This window comes from Colletotrichum phormii, assembly GCF_030913505.1.
Source record: "Colletotrichum phormii strain CBS 102054 chromosome Unknown BDP81scaffold_21, whole genome shotgun sequence".
Lineage (NCBI taxonomy): Eukaryota > Fungi > Ascomycota > Sordariomycetes > Glomerellales > Glomerellaceae > Colletotrichum > Colletotrichum phormii.
Window position 1 is genome coordinate 444,219 of NW_026851463.1, and position 20,707 is coordinate 464,925.

General features: G+C 50.6%; 7 protein-coding genes across 7 annotated transcripts; 4 read left to right on the forward strand and 3 right to left on the reverse strand.

The window, feature by feature from the left end:
* Window positions 1-3,792: 3,792 nt before the first annotated feature.
* On the forward strand, window positions 3,793-5,433 carry BDP81DRAFT_499612 (uncharacterized protein; the record flags this gene model as incomplete). The annotated part of the gene is made up of 5 exons (XM_060595492.1): window positions 3,793-3,843; window positions 3,908-4,057; window positions 4,133-4,239; window positions 4,298-4,511; window positions 4,572-5,433. The coding sequence occupies 5 exons, from the start codon at window positions 3,793-3,795 to the stop codon at window positions 5,196-5,198; spliced, it is 1,149 nt and encodes a 382-aa protein (XP_060441154.1). The 3' UTR covers window positions 5,199-5,433.
* A 22-nt stretch (window positions 5,434-5,455) lies between these two features.
* BDP81DRAFT_356344 (xylanase) lies at window positions 5,456-6,599 on the reverse strand. Its single transcript, XM_060586310.1, has 4 exons — window positions 6,288-6,599; window positions 6,186-6,228; window positions 5,917-6,120; window positions 5,456-5,838 (listed from the first exon to the last, which is right to left on the reverse strand). Exons 1-4 carry the CDS (start codon window positions 6,545-6,547, stop codon window positions 5,677-5,679), a joined length of 669 nt encoding a protein of 222 aa, XP_060441155.1. The 5' UTR covers window positions 6,548-6,599; the 3' UTR covers window positions 5,456-5,676.
* Window positions 6,600-9,378: 2,779 nt separating this feature from the next.
* Window positions 9,379-9,986, forward strand: BDP81DRAFT_453081 (uncharacterized protein; the record flags this gene model as incomplete). Its single annotated transcript, XM_060592798.1, has 2 exons — window positions 9,379-9,439; window positions 9,502-9,986. 2 exons carry the CDS (start codon window positions 9,379-9,381, stop codon window positions 9,984-9,986), a joined length of 546 nt encoding a protein of 181 aa, XP_060441156.1.
* Window positions 9,987-11,210: 1,224 nt separating this feature from the next.
* On the reverse strand, window positions 11,211-12,783 carry BDP81DRAFT_99756 (uncharacterized protein). Its single transcript, XM_060596563.1, has 2 exons — window positions 12,394-12,783; window positions 11,211-12,311 (listed from the first exon to the last, which is right to left on the reverse strand). The coding sequence occupies exons 1-2, from the start codon at window positions 12,560-12,562 to the stop codon at window positions 11,245-11,247; spliced, it is 1,236 nt and encodes a 411-aa protein (XP_060441157.1). The 5' UTR covers window positions 12,563-12,783; the 3' UTR covers window positions 11,211-11,244.
* Window positions 12,784-13,375: 592 nt separating this feature from the next.
* Window positions 13,376-15,120, reverse strand: BDP81DRAFT_464130 (pyridoxal phosphate-dependent transferase; the record flags this gene model as incomplete). Its single annotated transcript, XM_060594115.1, has 5 exons — window positions 13,376-13,633; window positions 13,698-13,759; window positions 13,792-13,936; window positions 13,979-14,868; window positions 14,943-15,120. 5 exons carry the CDS (start codon window positions 15,118-15,120, stop codon window positions 13,376-13,378), a joined length of 1,533 nt encoding a protein of 510 aa, XP_060441158.1.
* Window positions 15,121-15,960: 840 nt separating this feature from the next.
* On the forward strand, window positions 15,961-18,190 carry BDP81DRAFT_474529 (uncharacterized protein; the record flags this gene model as incomplete). Its single annotated transcript, XM_060594692.1, has 4 exons — window positions 15,961-16,803; window positions 16,868-17,258; window positions 17,317-17,742; window positions 17,935-18,190. The coding sequence occupies exons 1-4, from the start codon at window positions 16,245-16,247 to the stop codon at window positions 18,188-18,190; spliced, it is 1,632 nt and encodes a 543-aa protein (XP_060441159.1). The 5' UTR covers window positions 15,961-16,244.
* Window positions 18,191-19,485: 1,295 nt separating this feature from the next.
* On the forward strand, window positions 19,486-20,619 carry BDP81DRAFT_397937 (uncharacterized protein; the record flags this gene model as incomplete). The annotated part of the gene is made up of 2 exons (XM_060588390.1): window positions 19,486-19,502; window positions 19,572-20,619. The coding sequence occupies 2 exons, from the start codon at window positions 19,486-19,488 to the stop codon at window positions 20,617-20,619; spliced, it is 1,065 nt and encodes a 354-aa protein (XP_060441160.1).
* Window positions 20,620-20,707: the final 88 nt, after the last annotated feature.

Genomic DNA, 20,707 nt, shown 5'->3' on the forward strand with positions numbered 1-20,707 from the left:
GTTATTGCCTGTGTCCTTCCAACAGCCTTGTATGGAGTTGAGACCTGGTATGCGGGCCTAACCAAACCAGCCCTAAACAGCGGCACCAATACTAGCAGTAGCACTGCTTTACAGATACCTACAGTTGGTACAGGACAGAAGGGCCTGGCCCGTAGACTTAGCAAAGTTATTACAGCAGCAGCAAGGGCTATCCTGCCTGTCTGGAGAACCACACCGACCAGTAGCCTCATCCGAGACGCTGGCCTTCCCACAGCAGAGGTAGCCCTCGAAGCAGCGCGACTACGCTTCGCTATACGCCTGCAGAAGGTTGACCAACAGCATCCCTTGGTCCCAAGGCTGCTGCAGTCAGGGCGGCAACAGACCAGGCTTCAAAGAACAGCTGGCCTTTTACCTAAGTGTCCAAGGCCAGCGCTCCTACAGCCGCAATACCTCCCAGGGTCCTATGACCCTATAGTTACACAGACGAAGGAAGTAGCAGCTAGGATCTTCCAGGCCTGGCTCAAGACTGTGCCAGGTCAGCATACAGTCGTATACTCAGACGGCTCCAAAGCTCCTGACGGAGCTACAGGGTACGGCTTTGTTATCTACCGCAACAATAAACGTATAGCCCAGGGCTGCGGCCGCCTCGGCTTAGCAGAAGTGTTTGATGGTGAGGCGGAGGGGGCGAGGGCTGGGCTCCGACGGGCCCTTCAGACCTCCCAAGACCAGCCTATACACATCTGCATCGACAATACCAGCATTATTCAGGGGATTCGCGGTAAGGTCCCAGAATCCTCACAAGCGGCCTTTCTTGAGATCCAGGAGGTAGCTAGGATACACGATATACAAACCTATTGGTCTCCTGGGCACCAAGGTATTAAAGGAAACGAAGAAGCAGACAGCCTAGCTAAGGAGGGAACAACTCTACCAGTCCTTAGGGGCCAACTAGCTACTCTATCAGGTATCAAGTGGCTTACTAAAGAGCGGCCAAGACGCCAATATATACGATGGTGGAAACAAGAGGCAACTCCCCGCTATACCCAACTAGGGCTCAAGGCCACCCTTGCTTGCCCTCCTGAACTTGGCCTCCCTAGGGCTACCCTTCATCACCTCCTCGCGGCACGGTCAGGCTACGGGGACTTTAAATAATATCACTAACGCTTTAACTATACAGAAGCACTACTCACCTGCTCCTGTGGATGGGTTAAGGAGGCAGACCATCTAGTCTACTGCCGAAAGACCCTACTGAGGAGGCAACAGTGGCCCACCCTCTACCCCTATAGCCGCCAGGAGCCCGTAGAACCTATAGGGTCCCTCGATCGCTACTTCAAGGGGCTAATCACTGACTCTGAAGGCTTCCAGGCCTTCCTCTGCGTGACAGACTTCTTCCAGAAGATCTGCCCGCGGTACTAGGAGATAGGTCATAACCTATCCTCCAAACGACAGACTACCTCTAATAAGAAACCAGATGGTTATAACGGAACTAGGGCACCAGTGGGAACTAGGGATGGATAGAACACATAGTAGCTCACGAGCAAGATTTGGAGGACGTCAGGAGACGGCGTGTACTATATAGTATATAGCTAGAGCCTGCGACCCTTCACGCCACATACCCTTCGGGAGGTCTGCCGCAAGGGCGGCTGCGCCCTTGCCGCCATGGCGTTAAATAGAACAACAACAACAACAAGTCAATTACGAATTGAGACTACCAGACACAATGAAGTGTCACCCGGTATTCCACATCTCACTCCTCGAGCCAGCACCACGAGGCTCGCACACGAACGATTACATCGTTGTGGAATCAAACCAACCAGAATATGAAGTCGAACGAATCATCGACCACAGAGTCAGGAACGAGACACGAGAATTCTTGATTAAATGGAAAAACTACGGACACGAGGAAAATACATGGGAACCCATTACGAATCTCCAGAACTCCCGGCAACTCCTCGAGGACTACCGGAAGTCGGCATTAACGAACCCGAATCCAACAAACCAAAGTCAGCCAACAAGGATGGAGACAAAACGACGTCGGGATAAACCGTATCCCACTCCCCGATAAAGTCCGCAGGAAGACGATCGGAACCAGCGGAAGGAGGACGCACCCCCTCTTATCGATGCTGCTCCGCCACCGCCTCCTCCTTTTCGACACGCTCCAACTCCTCCACACTGTCGATACCACGACGCACCGCGCGCATCATTTTTTCAAACCACACCTTCTTTTGCTTTCGAAGACGCTCCACCTTAGCATCTAAAGTACGGCGCTGCTCTTCGGCCTGCTCTAGAGCATCCTCTAGCTTCTGGTATTGATCACCAATTCGACGAAGCTGTTGAGAAGATAAACCCTGGAGATCGCAATAAGACTTCCCACCGCGTACGCATTCAGCGCACCGAGAAGAATCAGAAAGCGAAGCCTCACACGAGGAAAAACCCCGAATCTCGCAGGAAGAACAAACAGGCATGATGATCCGATTACCTAAGATAAGACTTAAAAGAGAATTCCGTTGTTCAGTCTTCTTTGCAGGACGAACTTCAGGCGACGATACGGCCTTTCGTTTTTGAACGCAACCTGACATTACGAGTCAATATGAACAAAGAAGCAAGCTTGCAGATTCCCCAACCTGGGAACAACTACTTACTTATATTGGCCTTGAGGGCAAGACCTTTGAGGGGAGAGCTGATGTTACGACCCAACATGAGACCAGGGCGTGCCCCGCTGACGCCTAGCGGCTACGGCGCATCATACATACAGGACGGGACGGAACATTGGGGAAACCCCAGGAACGGAAGAACTATGGTACAAGTCACGTGATGATAAGAGATATGATAAGGGATAAGGATATGTTGGATATGCGACATATCCAACCGAGTCAAGGATATGTTGGATATTCGGCATATCCAACATATCCAGACAAAGTGGACTGTTCAGCACTGTTCAGTTAGGATCGGACTTGTATATAAGGATGGACTCGAGCTGGGCTCTAGGACAGACTTTCCATAGCTTCTTCAGCAATTAACTTCGTATCAGATCTTATGATCGCTTTCAGCTATCTTCCCTGAGAACCTCTTTGATAAGACTACGAGTGATCACCGAAGCCTTCCCTTACATTACGACTTACAGACATAGCTTCCCTGAAGCTATCCCCGACTACGAATACTGTTACCAGTTCCGCAGCCTCAACTTCTGCAAACAAACCTCACTACGACTAGCTGGCCGTAACACTTTTATTATTACTATCTTAAGTAAATAAGGGGTTAAGGTTCTAAAGGTAAGGATATGTTTAGCCGGAAGCCGAACTAATAAGCGGATGTCCTAGGTTTATTTTGGCTAGTATATACGGCCGGTAGCCCGCCGGCCTATTATTAAGTTCGACCTAGGGCCGGAGCCGGAGCTAAAGCCGAGGCCGGGGCCGGGGCCGGGGCCGCTAGCAATAGGGTCGCTAACTACCTAAGTATACGTTTTTCCCATACCGGGGCCAAGGGTAGGTTTAAATATTTCTACGGTAATAAACCGGGTAAAGATATCGATAAGGTCCTAGGCTACAGCCTTTAGTCATACTAGGGCGGTCCTAACGAGGATATCTAGGCCTTTAGCAAGGAGGTCTAGGGCCTCATCTCGGAGGGCCCGGCCTTCTCGGGGATATTAGAGGGCGGTAGCGGCCGAAAGTAGCCCCCTTCCCAAAGGCCGGATAGGGGGGGGCGTAAGGCCCCTCGGTCGTAAGGGTAAGGAGATAGGGGAAGGAGGAGTCTACAAGGGATAATACATAGAGGCTGAGAGACCGCTAGGGGCCTACGAGGGGCCCGCGGCTGGCTATGAGGCCATCGCGGGCGAGGGTTCCGGTTGTGGGGGTTGTATTTGGTAGTGTTAGTGTTGAGGTGGCGGACCCAGCACGGCACTAACAGTGGGTGCCGGTGGGGTGGTATGTAGGAGGGAAGTTGGGTTATCGGAAACAGTATCAATGGAGAGCCCCGCGTTGCTCAAGTCCAGCTGTACGAGTTCTTCGAGGGATTGAGCAGTGGCTTTGTTGAGTCTGTAGACTTTGCTGATGGAAGCCTCAAGATCCAGAACGGCCCTACTGTGAGGATTTCAGACCCGAACGCTGTTTTCTCAAAGGGCTATACCGGCGCGCCGTTGATGACTGCGGATGATCAGAGTCCTAGTATCACTTCTTTCTCAGGCTTTCCAATGTGCATTCCGCGCAATGAGACTGATCCTCTTTGCCCTCTGAGCAACCGACCTTTTGTCGGGCCGGGCACCTTGTAAGTTCAGTGTCTATACAACATAGTCTTGAAGTTCTGAAGTGCTGACTCTTCGAAGTACTGCACCTGACCCAGTTGTCATGGCTCCGTTCCAGGCCGGCGATTTCATCACCTTTTCCGGATTCCGTCGAGGTGCTGAGGTTATTGCATTCAGCATTGTGGCGCAGAACGTACAGATCAACACGCTTGGCGACGTTGTCTACGTGAGAATGGAACTAGGTCTGCTAGGCATCGACAACCCCAACCCCAACACTGAAATTGCAGAGTCTCGAGTAAGTGTTTTCAGCCTGACCTGAAGGCTTGAGTAAACGTGCTGACCAATGACCTCACAGTTCATCGGCTTCGTCTCCAACAACCGTGCCACAATTTCTTTGTACGCGATGGACGTTGATCCCTGCACAGGCGCAACTACCGACCGCATCATTGCGTCCATGGAACTTCGCGGTGGCCGTAATGCCCAGAACAAGTTCGAATACCGCAACAACATCCTCTTCAGGTACACTCGAGAGTACCGTGTCACAGCAGAGATCGACGGGGTAGCCAAGACCCGCGTGACCAAGAACGGAATCACTGCCGGAACATACGTGCAGCCCGTTAGCGTTTGGGTACCCGGAGAGCAGAATGTGCCTGGCGTTCCGCCAGTGTCGTATGACTTCTCCCAGATGGAGTTCCTGACGAAGGGAGTTGGCTCTGACGATGATGGCAATGTTTGGGGTCCCCTCGAGCCCTTTCCCCAAACAGGGGTGCTCATCGAGCCTCCCGTCTGCGCCGCAGCTCGGGGCTTGGAGTTGGAGAAGCGAGGTCAAATTGGCCGGTGGTATGGCCGCGCTCGCGCAGATGCAATCTCTCAGGCCGAGAATGTTGACACTACCGAGGCCTTTGTCAACATTGCTCCTGAGGAGGCCGCAGCGATTGCGGAGAAGAAGGCCGAGGAGGAGGCTATCAACGGGTCACCTTGAATGCCTACTTCGGGATCTTTGAAGTTTGGTGTCCACGCAACCTTCGAGATTTGGAAACGGACCACTGTTACGTGTTCCAACTGTTCCTTCATTACATTCTACGGGTTCCTCTTGTTCAACGACATTCAACACACTTGTTTTCATTGTAGATAGTTCCCTTTGTCTTTGTAGTGTTTTGCTGCTGAATACACACACGAGTTTTCTTACAGTAGTCAATGGACAATGCAAAATGACACTGTCGGCCTGAGAGACAAAGTGGAGTAAAGCTTCTATTGTATTTTTTCAAGACTAAGTACATGTATGTGCATAACTAAGTGTCGAATGTGTTCAAAAGAATTGAGTGATATGTACAGTAGAAAGAAACTGGTGAGCGGCAGCTCCATCTTTGATCATTCATGAAAGATACATGTATTGCCCTACCTTGGTCCCACCGGAAATCGGGTGAGGTTTGTGCCTTTCAGATGACACTTCCCCACCATCAAGCAGGAGTGTTGACGGTAATGCTAGCCGATCCACTGCTGAAGTATCCTTCGGTGGCCACGATCATGTAGTTGTGGGTTCCGAGGTTGAGTCCGACTGACGCCCAGGCGGCAAAGTGGTTGCCAGTTGTAACAGTACCACCGGTACGCTTTGAGGTTCGCTATGTTGGATGTATCATTAGTCTGGGCTTTTCCACCACGACAAGTAGTTCAAGGAACTTCCAACGCATGCGACTTACGATGGACCAATACTGTTGGAATGTCTTAGTGCCCTCGATGCTGGGCTGGTTGACGCGGGTGCTGACGTAGATGTCATAAGTACCGCCGTCACTAGTGACGGAACCCTTCTTCGTAGCAGCGGAAGCTGGGTTGTAGGTGCCATAGTTCTCGACGATGTAGTACTCAATCAGAGGGTTCTGAGTCCAGCCGTAAACAGCCAGGTACTGGAAAAGAGGTCATCTATGAGATACACATTTTCAATTCTCCATCTTATGTCGTGTTCACTTACGCTGTTTCCGTTCGGACTGTATGTGCCAGAGTAGTTGATGGTTCTGAAAAAGGTCAACTGATTAGAGACGTATGTTCGTTGTGCAAATGGACATGGACTTACTTGGAACCTCCCGGGTTCCAGCCCTTGCCTCCAACGAAATTTCCGCCGCCACCTCCCCAATTGACGCTGTACGAGCCGCCAGCACCGTTGGTATAAGTGACTTGAGACCCTCCGTCAGTCCACCACGAGTAGTAGTATCCGTTGTGGTATCCAGTCGAGCTTGGAGTGGATTGGCGCTTCTCGATCAGTTCTCCGGTAGGACTGGCAATGACCCCAATAATCGTCGCCAAAGTGACGAGTGCTCTGGAGAAAGAAACCATTGTAGCAGCTGCGTAAGTGGTTGATCGCTGTGGTCTGTTATGTTCTGACTGTTCAAGGGAGTTCTATTGTTGGCTAACGGATTTATGCCGCTTTTATAGTGTGAACTATAATACCATAATCATCTTACTAGACAGGAAGACCTGAACGAAATGAGGCTAAACGTATCTGACAGCAACCACATCGATACTTCCTACACCCAATGACTACATCGCGGTTGTTGGAGAAGATGTCGACATGATTGGATGATTACAGGACTGTCCGCGTGACAAGTTCGGCGTTACGCGGCAGTTGCCTTCCAAGTTTGGTACACTAAGCACTTGGGACCTTGGCACCGGGAGATGGAACTCAGGCTGAATCTGACCTTTTGGTGTGTCGGCCGATGAAATCTGGGGTACAGCGGCACTGCAATCTCTGGAATAAATATCGATAGTAAAGATCTGCAAGCCGTCCCGCTCTTGCAGCGGCAAACATTTTGCCTCGACATTTTACCCGTCGTCTAGGCCCAAAGGGTTCACAATCACATCGGAGGGCGAGCTTGGCCTCCGGGTACCAGATCTGGCATCGGTTAACCGGAACAGAAGCTATCACCATTCAACTAACACGTTTGGTGACTTTGCTTGAAAAAGTGACGCATTTTGCGGGTAATGGCGAAAACAGCCAGCTCAATTGTACGAAAGCAGGGAAACCCGTTGCGACTACTGTTTACTTGAAGTTGACCCAAGAACGTGCAAAGTAAGCGGCGAGGTACAAATGTCTTCCGATAGGTTAAGATGACACAGCAAGGTCATAAGAAGCGCGCTTGGACAAATTGCTTGTATAAAAGTACCTGTAGTGTCGGGATAGAGTCGATGCACATTTAAACAGGTAGACAAAGTGCACCGTCTCTCGCATAACTTGAAAGGCTTGTCAACGGTTGGGCTTGGCAGAAAGCTACACGTACCTGGCGACCATGAAATTCGATATCACGATGCGATTCAGAAGGTCGTTGCTGCACGTGACTGAGTTGTCTGTAATTGATCTTCCTGCAACGCCAAGGTGAACGACACTGGGGTTGGCTGAGGCGAATTGCTTCTGCTTGTGCAAATCTAAGGTGCCAAGGTGCATCACCTGGGCCGGTGGGTCGAGTTGAGTTTGGCGAATATTCAGTCTATTCCTGACGCCAAGAGAGCGAAGTCTAAGAACTCATCAGGCTAAAATTGCTAAAATTGCTTTGCCAAGAAATTTTACCTCATCTGAAATTGTGAATCAACTCGACGATTGGAGAACTGAGCATTTCTGTGGCCTAGAATAATTCTCCTGATCATGACTAGGATGTGGAAACATGGTCCTATCCACGGCAAAACTTGCTGCGGACCTGATACAGGCACAGGTTCAGGAGCTGGGGTCTAACAAGGATAGTCACATCCTCTACCGAGAGCGACGATCTCGCAGTCTGCACTCTGTAACAGCAATAGCGCGACAGAGTAAGATCAGGTGGTATTGGAGGGCTGTGGCTGTGCGGCCTCAGCTCCTGAATCTCACCCAGAATCATCCCAAAGTTGGCGCAAGTCAACTTGAGCTGGAATGAGGGCGTTAATGACACGTCCTTAAGACAGGTTTGGACGATTAACTTTGGGCGAGAGGGCCATATCTGGGGGAACCCGAGGACTACGCCGCGGAAATAGAATTCAGCGAGGTCAATGATTCAACCATTGAGGTGGCCGTTTATGATTATTTTTATTCGCCCAAGAAATCCGAACATCATTCGAGTCAGTCCGTGACAAATGGCTGAAGATCGCCACAAAGTCGGTGGCCGGCGGCCCCGATCCCTCTGAGCAAGGTGCCAGAGACAGCCCCAGGCCTGCCATCAACCGGAGAATAATGCACAATTCTGGGGGAGCCCATTTTTCTGTTCTGCTCTTGGCGAATACAAGAGTCTGCTCCTAGAACATCGCGCGTTTGAAGAAGGCCTCGCTTCCGGAATCCCTGACCACCAAGAGGTCAGAGGTCACCCCAAAACAAGCGTCATTTCTAATACGGGAAGGCAGCAAACTTAAAGTAGGGTTCCCACGTTATCCCAACAATTGGCTCTTGTCAAGAGAGACCGGGCCTCTTTCAAAATCATGCACGGCGAAACCCAGAAGTGCGGGGGTTCGCGTTTGGCAGAACAAGCTTGAATCTGGTCTCGAGGCCCTCCAGCGGCCCTAGGCAACGACACTGTGGGAAAAATCTGGTCCCATGTGCGGTCCAATTGTAGCCCGAGTTGCATGAACTTTAAAGCTTGAAACGGCGATGCGGACGGTTTTTGCGACAGGATTGGCGAAGGGGAGCCCGACCTAACCGACTTTGAGGTGTGCCGAAGAGCCGGGGCTACCCTGGTCTGCGGCACAATAAGCCTCGTTTGAGCTGCTGATGTGACGGGATGATCAGGCATCTGAACAGGTCTTGTTGCAGGATGAGGCTCATGGCTGTCATCTCGAGTCAAAGAAACTCATCTGGAGTTGTTGCTCAACGTAGTGGTGCACTGGTGCTCAGGTGACGCCGCCATCCGGAGTTTCAGGGTGTGACAGCAAAGTCTGTATGTAAGCATTGAGCATGTGGTGGTGGCATACCAGCGAGTGCTGCAGCTGGACAAACTTAAGAACATGAAGAGGATCTCTGTTTCCACCAGGATTTTTCTCTTCTTACTTGCGCGTCTGTCTGGCTATCTCCGTTCTACTTCTTACTATTACGTTCATTCCGTGCTGTGCGCGGCTCTTTTTAATTGAGCTATCATTCACTAAGACCTGGTGTCACCTACACGAATAATACTACTCACTCTCACGAAGTATTTATATAAACTTCAGTCAACATGAAGTTCTCAACTGCCGCTTTCTTCGCCATCGGCCTCTTTGCTGGCAACGTCATTTCTGGTAAGTGTTCCCTTTCCAAGGTTCCATTCGAGTTAGTCTGGTGTACTAACATGTATCTCTAGCCCCCGCAGTCCAAGGAAACGATGTCGCCCTTCCCATCGAAGTCCGTGCTGAGGACTTTGTCGCAAACGACGCCGCCCACCTCGAGGCCCGAGCGAAGAAGAAGAGGGCTGCTGGAGCTGCTGCCAAGAAGAACAATGGCGCTGCCGCTGCCAAGGCGAACGCCGCCAACGCCGCTGCCGCCAAGAAGAAGAACGCCAATGCCGCGAAGAAGAACGCAAACGCAAAGAATAATGCCAACGCAGGAAACAATGCCAATGCGGGCAACAACGCCAACGCCGGCAACGCCAATGCTGCCAAGGGCAAGGGCAAGTCCCAAGCTGAGTTCTCTGGCTTGGCTTGCACCGATGGAAAGGGAGCTGGTGCTTGCAACGCCAACGGCCAATGTGCCGTCAACGGCAAGACAGCTGCCATCGCCGGACAGTGTGGTGTCGCAGCAAAGAAGGCCAACAAGCGCTACGCCTCGGATGTTACCCACCTCATTTGAAGAAGTGGTCGTCGATGAGGTTTCAAATTCGCGTAGGATTGGGCGGCGTGGACTTCGTGGATATGACGTTTATGAAAAAAGAAAAGGGGGTGGTGGCCATTCTAGCTTTGCCGACTCCATGTATAATGAAAATTGATCGAGTCTCAAGCTCAAACAGCCTCCCCATTCAAGTAACAACTTCTGATCAAGTTTAAAGGTCGCGATTGGACGAGTGAGGCAGTCCCAGCGATAGTCATGGATACAGCTCATCTAGTCTTCTTCGCCTCAAGTAATTTAAGGCATAGAAGCTGCTAGGCACATGGCGCCTGTATTTCGCTGCATTAGGTTGTCCAGCAACTCAGCGATACTCTTAGGTAACACAATAGAACGAATTAACGTTATGATTTGGTATTCTAATTGCTCAAGGACATGACAATTACGATACAATAAGGAAGTAAAGAACAAATAGAAGAACTTAACTGTCTCCAGCTGGCTGCATGTATGCTATCATCATGGCATGCATTTTCAACCCCTATTCCTTGCTAAGTCTTCCTACTAATTTGCTGCTAGAGCGAAGAGAGTGCCTGTCTCTGGCCTTGACTTCGCAGTAACTTGCCGGGCGTACTGTCCAATGTATGACTGGTCGCCATATCCGCGGTAATCGGCATCCAAAGGGACAACGAGTTCCTCGCAGACGAACTTTCTGGCAGCCTCGATTGCGATGCGAGTGGGATGAGTTGCCGCCATTGCCATTGGTGTTTCGGAACATTGGCATCCTTTATCAAAATGTTGCAGATCCAGAACCCCTGCGTCGATCAACTCCTGCCAGAATTTGACATCTCTGTCACGCTGGACCCGCAGTTCCCCGTCGTCTGCATCAATCTCCGACGTAGTTGATTGTTTCGAGTTGATTCGTTGACTGTGGAGTTGCTGCTTGTCTCTGCTTTCCAGGACTGTTCCGATGATCAAGAGCCACCTGACGTCGTTGCACTTGAAGTGCCCCCTAACTAGAGCAAGTACGGCGCCGACATGCCGGCTCTTAGCGGCTGCGATCATCGGCATGAGACCACGGAGGTGACTGAGACGGTGGTATGGGTTCAACCAGTAGTGAGGTTTTACGTTGTTCCTAAGTCCGTAGGGGCCGACTCCTTTGGAAAGCAAGTTGCGGATAGTTTCCTCATCTCCGCGACTAGCAGCGTGCTCGACGACTGACCTGGCGGGACGACAGTCATCTGATGTCGACTGAACCGAAGGATCGAACCCCCATTTTCTTTTCCAGCTATCGGTAAAAGTCAGCTGCAAGAGAGTGAGGTGTGCGTGCGAGCACGTTGAACACCCCAGGATGGCCATGGTCGATGGCCTCCTCGAGGCACATGTCTATGACCTGTTTCAACCTGTCATTCCTCCTGTGAATCTTGTAGTAAGTGCTTAGGGTCGCCGCTTCCTTGTCCGGAGGCATTTGATTATCCACTAGCAATTGAAGTAATTCTGGGCGTGGTACACACATAGTCTCCAGAAGAATTTTGCCCAGAGCCTTGGATGGTATTCTTCGGTCTGCGGCATCCAAAAGTGCGCTTAGGGTCTCCATGTCGTCAAAAGCCACGGCTAGCCTCCAGAAGTGAACATCGTAGAACCTGACGTCCTCCATCTTCTTTCCTTGGACCGTCTTCGTGATCTTTGCGCGCGAGATGTTGATATCATAATTAATCAGAAGGAAAGCAAGATTCGAACTGCGGCTTCTGATCGCAGCTTCCATGACCGATCCCATTAGTGAAGGAACATCGTGTTGCCCAGCCCGCGACGTGGCCGTTCCGATATATGACAGCGATTTGGGGCCATTTCTCAGGATTTGTGATAGCACAAATCGTTCGGAGTCTTCTGATTGTAAGTAGACTTTTGCCAGAAATACTAAATCTTTGAATGGCTCATCTGTGATGACGGAATCCAAAGGAAACAGCAGCCTCTGAAAATGGTTACCGAAGAGATTCCAAATTCCGTAGCTTTTGACTGGATCTGGAAGGTGGACAGCGTGCTGGCAGAGACGGTGGACACGTCTGTATCGCTCCCCGCCGTCAAGATCGAAGCCATCAACCGACATTGTCCGATCTGTGATGGCGTTGATCACCGTGGCTAAGCTTGTGTTCCAGGGCAAGTGACGATGTGACTGGATCATGAGGTACTTTGCCAAGAATGAACTCGCATTACCCCGGTGCTGCGCACGACAACGGCGTGATGTCATGTGCGAGTGGCCTCGCTGAGCGAGAATGCCGACTTCTGCATTGTGCTTCATCTTGTGAAGAAGTTTGGTAGTGTATATCGCTCTCATGACTTCGATCTCAAACAGCTCTGATGCTAAATTAGCCCTACTGAGCAGATACTGAAAGCTTGCAAGTCGTCAAATCGGTGTTTGAAATATGAAGATACTCACTTGAGACAAGAAGGAGGCGGGCTGCATCCCTCAAATTTGAGTCGCTCTGCGCTTCGTACTCAACAATATGTTCGAAGATAAGCTGAAGGCATTCCAGGGGCAAGTCTATAAGGCACACTAAGTTCGTGGCATGGTCCAGACGGACTCGTTCTTCGTCTGTCTGAGCCATGAGGGAGGCCGCGACTCTCAAACAATCTGTTAACTCCGGTCTTTCGATGTGTGTGGTGGAAGAGAGTTCCAGTTTGCCTCAGTAATATAAAATAGGAAAGTGATTATTTGAATATGGCGCATGAAGAAATACTTCCGAGAGACCGTGAGTGCAAATATCAACCAAATCCAGTTTCGCATCCAGCTGGGAGGCTTATCAAGTATCGCATGAGTGGTAAAGCAGTTGCAAGCCGCAACCCCCTGTCAACACAATACCAGACATGATTGGCTCAATCCAACCTCCAATAGGGTCTCCACTGAGGCCAATTTACTTTTGAGGCCATTCCCACCGGACACACTGCGCCGCAATCATTCTCATCGGTCAATCTTACCTGGCGGTCCCGAATTCAAAAATTTCCAAGAAATTTCAAGGAGACTGGATCGAACTTCGATGCACACTTCCAAATGCAATTTGCCAAGTGCGCTTCTCTATGTTTAGTTTCATGCTTTCCCAAATTCTTCTAACCTTTCTAACTGTTGGTATCACAGGCGTGATACATTTCCTCATGAGGTGTATCTTCGGCAACAATCACGTCGATGTCCGTGATAATTGCTGTTGTTGTTCCTATTTACATTGTGGGCAGGGGCCGATCGAAGTAGGTGGGGACGGCCTGGATGGTTGCCCCACCTTAACCGGCCGTGATGACTAAGCCGGTTGTCCCACTTCGCCCAGGGCAGGCGTCAGCCAGCCCACGATACCTGCCCATTGCTCCTTATCAGCCTTGCTGTTCCGACACTAAACATGCTTGAGCGTAATCCTAAAAAACAAACCGTCTCATTGCAGCTGGAACCCTTTCTTCAATGCCATACCAAATCGCTTCACCGCCTCCTCAATTTGGTCCAGAGGTGCGGCAGCGAACGTGGTCCTGTAGAAAACTTCGTTCAATGGGATGTGCTTATTAGCGTTGAACCAACTGCCCCTAGCAATGAGCGCGCCTTGGGCCAGTGCTTCTTGCCATATCTCCTCTTCTATTTCACTCGGAGACTTCTTCGAGGCGTCGGGGTGCTTTTGCCAGTCCACGCCCAGCCATTGCTAAAATTGTTAGTAGATGAACGTTCCAGCAGCCCACCATGCAGACAAAGAAAGAGTTACTCACAAACATGCCCGCTCGTGCAGGCTCCCATGTGACGATTTCTCGGGGTAAGTGCCGTTCGCAAGCTCGTACCATAAAGTCCCGACGCTCAGTATACTCTCTCTGCGAATGTGCAGCAACCACTCAAGTAATCTGGCGTGCCCCCAGAACTCATCCAAGAGCTTGAAGAATGCGAGTTGGCTGAATCCACTGGGTCCCTGCGTCGATACATCTGCATGAGTTTTGTATTGCTCGACGACTTTCTGGGGAGCGGTGATTCAGCCAATTCGAGATCCAGGGCTGACGACCTTGCTGAAGGAATCTATGCGCATGACACGCCCGTCTATATCGAGGCCGAGGTATGTTGGAACGATTGTCTTGAGTAATTCTGCTGGCGATTGAGGGGTCGTAGAAGATCCTTCGAGATCTATGGATGGGCTGTAGGGGTCCATTTGAAGCCAGTAGTAGGGATCGTCTTCCAAGATAATCAAATCGTGCTTCTGTGCCACGCGGTAGATGTTCCTACGACGCTGGAGACTTTGGGTCGCGCCGGTAGGGTTGTGGCCTGTTGGAACGAGATACAATAGGAATGGCTTCGTTGCGTTGTCGTGTTCCGCTGGGTTCCATGTCTCCAAGACTTGGAGTAGGCTCTCTGGCAACAAGCCTTCTCCGTCCATGTCAACACGAAGGAACTTGACACCCATCGGCTTCGCAGTTTCGACTGCCGTCGAGTATGTGAACTTCTCTGACAGCACATAGTCTCCAGACTTTGCGAGCATGCGGAGAGCCATATCTAATGCTGAGGTATTGCCAATCGTCATGGCGCATCCCCAATCAGCATAAGGGGGGTTGTGAACCATCTCGGTGTGTTCAATGATCCATCGCAGGAGTTGGGGAGACCCACTACCTTGACCGTAGTTCAGCGCTACAGAGATGTCGAACACGCTTCGACCATCCGCAAGGTCTGTTTTGCTTGATCGAAAGCGTGCATCGTCAACAGAGGAGGATTTTGTTGTAGAATTAGACTTTGAGCTGCTCGGCACGAATGACGGCGTAAATGAGAGGGTCTCGAAGGGGAGGAACTCGCTGAGGGGAATGCCGCCGCCGAGAGAGATGACATCCGGGTTCTGTAGGTGCTTAAAAGCTGCCTTCAGCGAGGATCCTGTTCTCGTTGTCGATTCCCTGGTCATATGTTCTGGTAAGTATGGCGAGGTTGGTTAGTTCTACCGTATTACTGTCCAAGATGTCGGACTAGGCGGAAATACTCACGACTCCAGTCCTTGGCTAGGGGTTTATGCTTGTCTGTTCTGGTCTTGAAGTCTTCGGTGGTACATTGAGCTGCGACGCCCCATTTGCTGGTCGGGACCGTGCGCCGAGCCGGCTTCAACACGGGATCGGTAATAGCGTCTGGGATGGAGGCATGGTTGGAGCTGATGTATTCGCCCATGTTTATCATATAAGGATACTGAAACCGAGTCACAATGGTATTCGATGATGCTGTGAGCTAAGGTTTTGTAGACGTCAAGACGGCTAAAGCAATCACTTATACAACGGCCTTCCGTACATTTACGTTGTCAATCTGCATGGAAACCATTCCAGTGGCGTTTGACTCATGTCATCGGAGAGAGGGGCAGATAGAGATAGGAGTAAACCTAGCTTCAACGGATTCACAGCCCAATTCTCAGCAAGGATTGGCACCAGTTGATGTCTCACTTGTGGATAGCTAAAATGACATTCGCGCCTTTCCTCGCCGTCTATGGACTAATCCGCGCACTCTACTGCTCCTTATCGAAAACGTTCCTGTCAAGGGCGCCCTAGGAGTCCAAGACGGTGGGGGGAACAAGACAAGAATGGTACTACGGCATGATATCGGAGTGATGTGGGGCTCGGAGTTCCAAACTCAATTGCCAACACGAGTGTTGTCGTAGTCAAAAAGAGACCAGGTTCGCTGACAAACTTCACTCCGAGTATCGCACGCCAAAACCATTGCACAGTTAGCAACAAGCAACTTCTGTATCTCTGTTTATTTTGCGCACATATCGGACCGAAAAGCACGATGAACGTAAGACTTGCCGCCTGTGAGCCCTGTCGGCGTTCGAAGTTGGTACGTGGCCACGAAAGACCTGTCTGCACACGGTGCACTGGCCGCGGGCAGCGGAGCCACTGCGTTTACAGATCTCGGCCCTTTCGGAGAAGAGCAACAAAAGCGCAAGTCGATGAAACTGAGTAAGGCTTCAGTAACCAATACAGAGTCCTGATGGCCGTGCCTGACCCGCACTTAGTCTATCCCTCATAAGTCCCATATCAGTTGGGCCGACGGAGACTATTGCCACGACGCCCTCATCGGCACCTCAGTCTCCAGCCGATACCCTAACACCGATCGCCGGGACACCGATCGCTTCGACACAACCATATTGATACCCCAACCCCGGATTCCTCGGAGTCTCGAGCCACTCTACGATCTTCAGCCATGTCTTCTCCGGTGACGGGCATGGTGCTGCCTCCGATGCAGACTTGACTCAGCAGTCTAGCTTGGCGTCGCCAATCGATCTAGTAGGCAACCAGGTTGTCATGGACAAGGCGATGCATGCACTATCGCGTCTAGAGAAGATGGACATCTCCAGAGTCACGCCTCTTGTGTGTTCTTGGCTCGGAAGAGGTGTGAACTTGCCTTTGGCTGGGCCTGTTGTCATTGAGTGCTTATACTCTATGGAAAATTGGAGGAAGGTGCTTACTCCGACGAGCAATAATTCTAGGGAGGGCGATGGCTGCGGCTCCGGAATCACAAGTGCTGGCTACGTGGCAGCTCTATTGACCAACACACTACGACCTATCGCCTTGAGTTCTGAACTAACCAAACAGGAGTTCCTAGCTCAGATGGGTGGATCAAACTTGAGGTGGGAGACGTTGGTTATCTTCTTCGTCGCTGCAGCCAGGGCAGCTTACGACACCTCCTACTTCCCGCCACTGTATACAACAAGTGAACAACGGCGAAGACTGATGCAGGCACTAACTTACATCGGTGACTACTGCTTAGAAACAAGTCTGTCCCTCGATTGTTTAAATGATCTGCAGTTGATCCTCCAGTATGAAAACTTCATCGTGCATTCTCATCTGGACGGAGATCAGAGTAAGTGGTTTACAGCCCCTCAATTAGACTCTCGTAGAATGCTGCTGATATTGCTCACACTAAGGTTACCATTCATGGAGACGAATTGGGGATCTTGCAAGTTTTCTCTTCGCGTTGGGTTACCATGAGAAGATCGAGAGGTGCAATCCGAATGTCCCACCTTTCGTCATTGAGCTGCGAAAGGCTTGCTTTTCTCGAATCTACACTGCCGACAAGGGCTTAGCTGTATTTCTTGGACGACCTCCAATAATAGTGAAGGACTACTGTCATTTCCAAATACCAAAGGTACACGATGGGTGGATTGAAGAAGAGGCCGGCGACGTACGGATTGCACAATCAGAGCCCATCAACTACAACACCGATGCGCGTTGCGTAGCCCGCTTCTCATTTCTTAAGCAAGAGGTGCTTCAACTTCTGAGAAGAAAGAATATGACAAATGTCACAAGAAATATCAGGTTTGCATTCCGCCCTAGAGTTAGGTTATGGTTGAGTTGGTGACACTGATCGTACTAGTGACTTTCGTCACAAGGTTGAAGCGCTATGGCAAGATTTGCCGAGTCATTTCAGGCTCAATTCGAGTCTCCGAGATTGTCAACAAAGTCCCTTCGAACGAGACTTCTTGGCCCATATCAGGCTAGATTATCTGCATAACTTGTTCCTTTTGGGGCTCGTTTCACAACAACCTATCTCCGAGCCTAATGACGAGCTGCTGAAGGTTGCGATAGAAATGCTTTCGATCGTGGTTGAGGTTATTCCACTGCGCGACCAGCTGGTCAACTCGGGCACGTGTCTGATTTGGAAAGTTGCGCAATACGGACTCCCCGCTGCCGGGGTCATCTCGCTGGCGTTGTTGAAGGCTAATGCGGAGTCGGACGTGTTTCTGCACTCAAGATCCAAGATGATCCAAGACCTCTGTCGGATTGGAAGCCCAATTCGACCGTGAGTAAGGGTAGAGCAGGGGCCACCTCGAGAAGGTACAATTACACCTCGACGGTCCACCCAACCTCCGGTTGGAATCTTCCTTCTACTCCTTACGCAGAATCAATCAATACAGAGATATTGATACTTCGTCACCCCCAGGACCCTACGGTTCGAACCAACTTCCCTGTGATAGAGATACCAACACCTCAGTGTTTTGGTCGCCGAGACTAGAACCGGAGCTTGGATCCAGGCCGGCGAACCGAATTTTGCGTTATTCACCCGAGAAACTGGGACAATACAGACAATGCTTGACTCTTTGCTCGCTTTGAGGTCATCTGCGGAAGAAGCTCAGACGACAAATGATGCCCCTCTTGAAGTGTGGGAACCTTATTCCAATCACGAGCTTTGGGACTTTGAAATGGAGTTCTGGTCTAATCTCGCAGAGCACCCTACTCTGCTTTCTTAATGGACCCAGTTAGGTTGGGAGAGTAAGTCAAAGTTCTTACTTGACATGGATAGATTGTACTACAAGATTCGATACGGTAATCCAAATATGATCCAACAGAACCACATTTGAAGTTGAAACTTTGCCTACCAGTAGGTGTGCTGCCTTCATGGCTTGATGCGCTCTCCATTTTCCTTGAGCATCTTCTCTCCTAAGGTACTCCGTATGGATACTAAAATACTTGTAATGAGTATCTCAATCCGCCCAAATTAGTTCATTGAGGGAAGGGTATCAGCCCTACGTAGTACCCATAACTACTTTGAGAATGCGAAGTCTTGCGATGCGCTATGTGTATGGGCAACCTCCCAGTACATGGATGCAGCGGGCGCCAATAGCAATGTCAGCCCTTGCTAATTGATCGAATCATCCGAGCCATCCATGAGCCTGAACAGCCCGGAACGATGGTCGGTCCCGACTTTTTAGACAAGCAACTTGCTGTCATAGGCGAACTGCGTCAATGGGCTACTTTCTGTGAAGACAGGCTCTGAATAGATACAACCCATGTACTTCAGCGTGGCTGCACTGGTTGAATCCACCTTTTCCCCCTCTTCCTACTAGTGTTTGAAAGGCCTGTATCAAATGAGACCCATGTCGACCTCACTCTGGACATGATTGGTGTTTAGGTGGAGAAAGATGGATGCATATGGCCCTCGACAATCATTTGGGGCCAGGCTGTCCATATTCCCGGATCCTACAAGTGAAAGACTGTCCAGTCATCAATGCCGAATGATGTCAATGATCTCTAGAACCCAGAGGAACAGCACGATTTGGCTGAAGACTCTCAAGGGCAATGACGTCGTACATTGTCACTGCTTCTTGTCAGGATTCGGCGATTGCAACGTAGCATCTGTAGTAGTTGACATGGACCTTACAGGACCTGGTCAGACTCGAAGGTTGAAAGAAATACCATGTCCATCCAACTTCAAAAGAACCGAAGATCGATAAGAAGAGTAATCAATGCAGATTCTTTAAGTTACCAGCCAAGACAGGAGCATTCCATTTTCGGTACTCTTCACGTCAACGTGGCAGAGACAACCGAATGTGACCACCAATTCAATATTTTGTGACCTGTCGATGCATGTCGCTCCACACCATGTCCACTAGCGGAGTCTCATGGTACGCAATAGTAGAGAGATTATCATTATCAATGAGGGGCTACCCGTTGCTCCGTGGGAATAAAATCTCGTGGTGTTTTGACATGAACCTCAACACTGTTTCCAACTCCATAGGTCAAGACGTTGTTAGTAATTACCACCATGGCTAGTATCTTCTTGTGAGTGACTCCCATCCTAACTACATGCAGTTTTCGGAGTGATCAGTGTGGCTCAATTGGTATCTGCAGTGTCGGCGGTACTGGCCATATTGGTGGTGCTGTGTTGGACCAGCTTGTCCACAAGCATGCGAACGCAAGAGTGAAAGTCTTGGTCCGAGACGAGGCCAAGGCCGCACGCCTGACCAAGGTCTACCCGCAGATTGAGACTGTCATTGGTGACGCCGGAGACTTTGAGATTCTTGAAAAGTGCAGTCAGGTGGCCGACATCGTCATCAACACGGCACCGGATATCACACACGACGAGGGAATCAATGCAATTCTTACCGGCCTGAAAGCGCGCGGGGCATCCAGTGGCACCAAGCCTTACTACATTCACACTTCGGGAGCTTCTCTTCTCTGGGACGAGCCCGCTGGCTCCAAGGACGCTCGACGATGGGACGATATCGCCGACATTGGGGATATTTGCGCTTTCAAGGGCGAAGCCCACACGCATGCGGTCACCGATAAGATCGTGCGTGATGCAGCTACACAGGTTAATGTGGCCATCGTATCGCCTGGTCTCGTTGGTGGCATGAGTCCCTCTATTGAGCACCCGACCCCGATCACGACGCCTGCCCTCCTGCTCACTGCCCGTGCTTTCAAGTCAGGCTGGCAGATCGCCGAGGGAGAAAACACCCACGCTTGGATTCACGTCTCGGATCTCGCAAAAATGTATTTGATCCTCGTCGGAAAGGCTCTTGACGGCGCCTCTGACTCTGAACCCTTCTCCATCTGGGGACCAGAGGCTTACTACTTTGGCACGGGCGAGGATATCTCGTTCGGAGAGTTCATGAAGCATCTTGCCCCTGTTCTCAAGGATCAAAAGATCATTGAGGGCACTGAGATCAATTCAGTCAGCGTGGCTGAGGCAGCGAGGGCCAGCATTGCTGGTAGCGACTACGACCCTGATGCTCCGCCGCCGCCGCCCGACACTTGGGCTACGCACATTGCCATCATGTACGGCATCAACATGCGTATTGAGGCGTCTAGAATGGCGAAGCTTGGGTGGAAAGCAGAGAAGGGATCTATAATGGAAAGCTTCCCGCAAATAGTGGCCGGGTTGCTTGCGCGGGAGTAGTCGATTAGAGACAAACAACTCATGTCTTTACTGATAGTTACTTGTTAAACGCCGATGTTATTCTTATATCGACCCGATTAAATTTGAA

Excerpts from the sequence above, each read along its gene's own strand:
- BDP81DRAFT_356344 (XM_060586310.1), bottom strand. The coding sequence starts at position 6,547 with ATGGTTTCTTTCTCCAGAGCACTCGTCACTTTGGCGACGATTATTGGG. Across the intron at positions 6,229-6,287 it reads TGGAACCCGGGAGGTTCCAA|AACCATCAACTACTCTGGCA; the intron begins GTAAGTCCATGT and ends GACCTTTTTCAG. Across the intron at positions 6,121-6,185 it reads ACAGTCCGAACGGAAACAGC|TACCTGGCTGTTTACGGCTG; the intron begins GTAAGTGAACAC and ends CCTCTTTTCCAG.
- BDP81DRAFT_99756 (XM_060596563.1), bottom strand. The coding sequence starts at position 12,562 with ATGGCTCAGACAGACGAAGAACGAGTCCGTCTGGACCATGCCACGAAC. Across the intron at positions 12,312-12,393 it reads CCGCCTCCTTCTTGTCTCAA|AGCTGTTTGAGATCGAAGTC; the intron begins GTGAGTATCTTC and ends ATTTAGCATCAG.